At 59.9% G+C, this 5,246-nt stretch overlaps 1 protein-coding gene across 3 annotated transcripts in view; it reads left to right on the forward strand.

Annotated features, from left to right (window-relative positions):
• The first annotated feature begins 201 nt into the window (after window positions 1-201).
• The window catches only part of WNT3 (Wnt family member 3), an 8,982-nt gene continuing 3,937 nt past the window's right edge, over window positions 202-5,246 (forward strand). Inside the window, exons 1-3 of one of the 3 annotated variants that reach the window (XM_077780410.1) lie at window positions 202-438; window positions 3,278-3,543; window positions 4,159-4,646. In XM_077780410.1, the coding sequence (XP_077636536.1) occupies window positions 312-438; window positions 3,278-3,543; window positions 4,159-4,638 (873 nt within the window). In that variant the 5' untranslated portion in view covers window positions 202-311 and the 3' untranslated portion in view covers window positions 4,639-4,646. Of the gene's footprint in view, window positions 439-2,584; window positions 2,742-3,277; window positions 3,544-4,158; window positions 4,647-5,246 lie in introns of those variants that run through there. The other 2 variants (XM_077780409.1, XM_077780408.1) reach the window with 2 other exon arrangements.

Below are 5,246 nucleotides of genomic sequence, written 5' to 3' on the forward strand. Positions count from 1 at the left end.
TCTGAAGAGTGATAGTGTATTCTAGAGGTCAAGGTAGCACATTCAGGTGCCACGTTTCTCAAGGCCACAGGTTCAGGCTGATGGGCCCTCCATGGCTCCGCCTGCTCCACAGGGCTCACGAGGAAGACACAATGCCCATGATGGACCGCGTGCCCTGTGCCGGCAATGCCACCCACCCCTCTCTGTCTGTCTGCAGGTCCCTGGCCCTGGGCCAGCAGTACACCTCGCTGGGCTCGCAGCCCCTGCTCTGCGGCTCCATCCCAGGCCTGGTCCCCAAGCAGCTGCGTTTCTGCCGCAATTACATCGAAATCATGCCCAGCGTGGCCGAGGGCGTGAAGCTGGGCATCCAGGAGTGCCAGCACCAGTTCCGGGGCCGCCGCTGGAACTGCACCACCATAGACGACAGCCTGGCCATCTTTGGGCCCGTCCTAGACAAAGGTACTGTCTCTGGGCCGGGTAGGAAGTAGGGGAGGGGCTGGACTGGGGGAGGGCATCCACCTCAGGGTGCCTCAGCTCCCAGCCCAGGGGCCTCAGGAGAGGGCAGTAAAGCTGGTCACAGCCCACAGCCTCTACAGGGGTGCGAGGGCTCCCTTGCTGGATGGACCCAGGCTGTCACCATGGCTGCCATGCCTTCCCAGGTGCCGCTGGAGGCTGAGCAGCGCTGAGATGCTCTGTATCCTGAGATCCTAGGGCAGGACTGGCGGCCATGGCCTTCCTCCCCATGCCCCCTCCCCGCTGCACAGTGGAGGGGGCAGGCCTTGATGTGGACGGTTGTGACATTTTCCCACACTGTGTTAAGTGCTATGCAAATTCAGTTTTGGGGTGGGATGAGGGGATCACCCCCTCTAGGTCCCTCCCATCTAGAAAATTCTGGAGTTGAGGACACTGCCTGGAGCTGGTGGCATTGCAAACTCCCCAAACATTTCAGGGAGAAGATCCCGTTGGTCCCCATATGCCCCCACGGACTGTGGAGGGGTTAGGGGGCGTGCTGGCCTCTGGGTAACGTCCAGCCCTCCTGCAACCCAGGAGTCTAACCCACTGCACTTGAGATGAATGGGGTTCACACAACTTGACCTCAAACATGACCGAGAGAGCGATAGGGGGGCAACTGCTTCCAGAGACGGGACTTTAGGGCTGGAGAGTTCTGGACTGACGATGGGCAACTCTGAGGAATTGCAGTGTCCAGGAATGTAATGACCCCAGCTGGCCTCCTAGGACCACGGCTTCTCTTCCGCAGCAACTTGAACCCTCCCGACCACGACCAGGGCTTTACCACCCAAACTGGTGAGCCTGGCCCTCCGTCCTTTTACAAAACTGTGTTCATAGCGGAAGGAAAAGGGATCTGAGAGCCAGGTGGATCTGACCGGGGAGGCTGGAGAGTGCGGGGACCCATCCCCCACATTTTAGTGTGCCGGCCCCCTTTACCTGTGCCTCAAGTGTGCTGAGTCCTCCGACCTACAGGCCATTGTCAAGGGACAGAAGAGCAATTAGCGAATCAATGGATGATGATTCTGTTTACGCTTCTATTACCAAAGCTAATTATTTCTTGTTTACATAAAAGGTTTGGCCTCTAATTGGGGCCAAGTGGCGGCGGTTTGCATTTCAAACCAGATCCTGCCGGTGTGTCGGTCTCACCGCCTTCCGGTGCCCCACCTCGGGCCAGGTAGCGCTTAATCAAACAGCCTGGCGTCTAGACGCGCTCCCCAAAAGCGAGACTCGCCTTCTGATTGCTCTTACCCTCTTGGGACATTTGGCAATGAAAATCGGGCCTTTGAGCTTAATTCCCCATCCACGTCTGTGTTTAATGTTTCAAATCACCGTCGTGGGTTCCGGTACCTGCCTTCAACTGTTCATTGCAAGAGGGCAGTTTTGTGTTGGGCCGGGGCTGGGAGCTGGGCTAACTTGCCTGATACTCTAGGAATTTGATGAAGCCGAGGAGGGTCTGGGAAAGGGGTCCACGCACGCACTAGCGCCCAGTGCCCGGGCCGTGAACTGGGTTCGAACCCTGCCCTGGGCTCCACGCTGGCACGCGGCCCTTGGCAAGTCCCCACGCACACGGTGTACGCAGCCAAGAGTTCATCTCCGCCCCCGGCTTGGAGAGCCAGGGTGGCAGGGCCCGGGCCCGGGGCGCGCGTCTTCCGCGGAGGCCGGGGCCCACTCCCCACGGCTGGCCGGGCCCGGGGACACGCACCGCGCCCGTGTAGGGGGCCTTCCGCGGGGNGTTCGTGGAAGCGGGAAGGACGGCTCCTCCGCAGGTGGCCCGCGAGGCCACCAGAATTCCTGCTTGTGTGCGGGACCGCGATCTCACCCCCCACCCCCGCTCTCAGGACGGGAGCCTTGGCTCCTAAGCCGGCCTGCATGGCCTTGGGCAGGTCCCCTCCCGTTCTGGGTTCCTCGCCTGTAAGGAGAGAGCTAGTTGGACTGTAGTCTCCCAGGCTTTTGCCCTGTGGTCGTCAATGTCTGCGTCTGTAAAAACGGCCTATATTAAGACTTTCTGCCTCGTGGTTAAGAGGATTGAATGAGCTACAGCACATGAAGGGCAGAATCTGGTGCATACTGAGCGCTCAAAGGTGGTTATCAGTAAAAAGGAGGTTGGGGGGACACCCTAGCGAATCTCTACTTCTCCTTCACGGGACGCTGGGGCAGAACCAGGGGAACTGCCTCGTTTTCTGATCCTCCCGGTGGTGGCGGGCATGGGATGCAGGCCACTGCCCTCCTGGTCAGGAACTCTGGCGGCGGAAGTAAGTTATACCCGTTTTACAGAGAGGGTAACTGAGGCCCAGAAAAGGAAAGGGTCTGCCCAAATGCATCTTGGTGGGAAATGGATGGACTTGGGTACGTTTAGGGGGTCGTTTAGGGGGTCGGTTCCCAGGCTTCCCGCCCACAGACCTCAGGCTCCCTCGGGAGTGGGAGGGCTCAGGCCTGCACTGTAGTCTCTGGAGTTTGGGCTCAGAGGGAGGCAGGAGCCCTGGGGCTAAGACAGAACAGGATTACTTTCTCTTCAGCAACCTGCCAGAGCTATAGTCCCCACCGCGGTTTGTAACAGCCTCGGCTCTGCCCTGTAGCAGGTGTTGAGGCCGAGTTCATCAGTTACTGCCCTGGGCCTCAGTTTGCTCATCTGTAAAGTGGGGATACCTCAGAGACTGGGCCAGTCAAAGGGGGTCGGAAGGGCCCTTTGGTTCCTCCCTCTTTCCTCGGGGCCTCCTTCCCGAATGGGGAGGTCGAGGCAGAGAGGCTGCCCCCCCGGAACCCGGCCTGAGCAATGCCCTCCCCGCAGCTACTCGCGAGTCGGCCTTCGTGCACGCCATTGCTTCTGCCGGCGTGGCCTTCGCTGTCACACGCTCCTGTGCCGAGGGCACCTCCACCATCTGCGGCTGTGATTCGCATCACAAGGGGCCGCCAGGCGAGGGCTGGAAGTGGGGCGGCTGCAGCGAGGACGCCGACTTCGGGGTGCTCGTGTCCCGGGAGTTCGCTGACGCGCGCGAGAACAGGCCGGATGCGCGCTCCGCCATGAACAAGCACAACAACGAGGCGGGCCGCACGGTGAGCTGCGGCCGCCCTCGCCCCGCCCCTGCCCGGTCCCCCTTCNCCTCTTTCCCCTTGGCGGAGCTTGGCCCCCCCAACACCCCACAATCACCCCTTCTGTTCATCCTCCGTTCTCCTTGGGCTGTTCCCCACCTGCGCCCGTCCACCCGCCCAGGGGTGCGTCAGGGGTGTGTCAGCTTGTGTGGTGGCCTGTGGAGCAGGTACCCGCCAGCCCATCCAGTGCACTTCGACTGCCTGTGCAGGGCTGTGAAGACCCATGGGCTTGGCTTTGAGTTCAACCTCTACCCCTTCCTCTGGGGGTTTGACCTAGGGCGAGTCACTTAAGCTCCCAGCCTCAGTTTCCCCATCTGTTAAACGGGGATCACAATCCCTACTTCCTGCAGCTTTGAGAAATGGCTGCGATTTCTGCCAATGCTTGGGCTGTGAAAGGGAGGGCGACTATGGTCGTCATTTTTAGGTCTGCACCTCGGTCCCCAATCCGTTCTCTTCCTGGCACCCAGTAGGAATGGAGAAGGCTCCAGGGATGAGGGTGGGCGGGGGCAGCCTGGGAGGGCCTAGGCGTGCTTCCAGGTGGGGTTGTTCCGGGGGCCAGCTGCTCCTCCTCTTTCCCAGACCATCCTGGACCACATGCACCTCAAGTGCAAGTGCCACGGGCTGTCAGGCAGCTGCGAGGTCAAGACCTGCTGGTGGGCCCAGCCCGACTTCCGCGCTATCGGTGACTTCCTCAAGGACAAGTACGACAGTGCCTCGGAGATGGTGGTGGAGAAGCACCGCGAATCCCGTGGCTGGGTGGAGACCCTCCGCGCCAAGTATGCGCTGTTCAAGCCGCCCACCGAGAGGGACCTGGTCTACTACGAGAACTCCCCCAACTTCTGCGAGCCCAACCCCGAGACGGGCTCCTTTGGCACCAGGGACCGGACTTGCAATGTCACCTCCCATGGCATCGATGGCTGTGACCTGCTCTGCTGTGGCCGCGGCCATAACACGAGGACGGAGAAGCGGAAGGAGAAATGTCACTGCATCTTCCACTGGTGCTGCTACGTGAGCTGTCAGGAGTGCATCCGCATCTACGATGTGCACACCTGCAAGTAGGGAGCCAGGTAGGGTGGCGGTGTGGGGAGGCTGCGGAGGGGGGAGGTACGGCGTGGGGGGAAGCTGGGTTTGCCCAACTCCTCTTCTCCAGCAACCCGCTTCTATTTCTGAGCTATCCAAGGCACACAGGTTTCCAGGGCCCAAACAGGAAGCCAGGATTTCCCAAGCTTCGGTGGAATGACCTTTGGGCAGCTTTCGTGGATCGCCCAAAGCACAGATAACGCGAGAGGGTGCACACAGGACTCCAAGCAATTGATTAATGTTTGTATGCAAGTTAGTCACTTATGAGCCAGGTCAGATCTTTGCGTGGCCACTGGCTATCGTTGCTGACCATCTGTGGAGCCAGAGGAGGCCACCGTGGTGTTGGAAGCCAGGACAACCCGAGTTGCCCTGTTCCAGGAAGTCCTTAATTTCCTGTTCTTCCGCTTTCATGGGCCTCAGTTTTCTTACCATAAAACAAGGGGGTTAGAATACTTGAAATAGTAGGCCAAAGATCCTCTTTTATCCCTGGGGCAGAGTCATTTTTGCATCCACCTCGAGCGGAGAGGGCAAGTTTTTGCACAAGCATAAATCCTACCGACCTGGAGGAGGTGGGGGGGGGGGAGTGG

Source organism: Crocuta crocuta, unplaced genomic scaffold, assembly GCF_008692635.1.
Source record: "Crocuta crocuta isolate KB4526 unplaced genomic scaffold, BGI_CrCroc_1.0 scaffold288, whole genome shotgun sequence".
In the NCBI taxonomy this organism is placed as follows: Eukaryota; Metazoa; Chordata; class Mammalia; order Carnivora; family Hyaenidae; genus Crocuta; species Crocuta crocuta.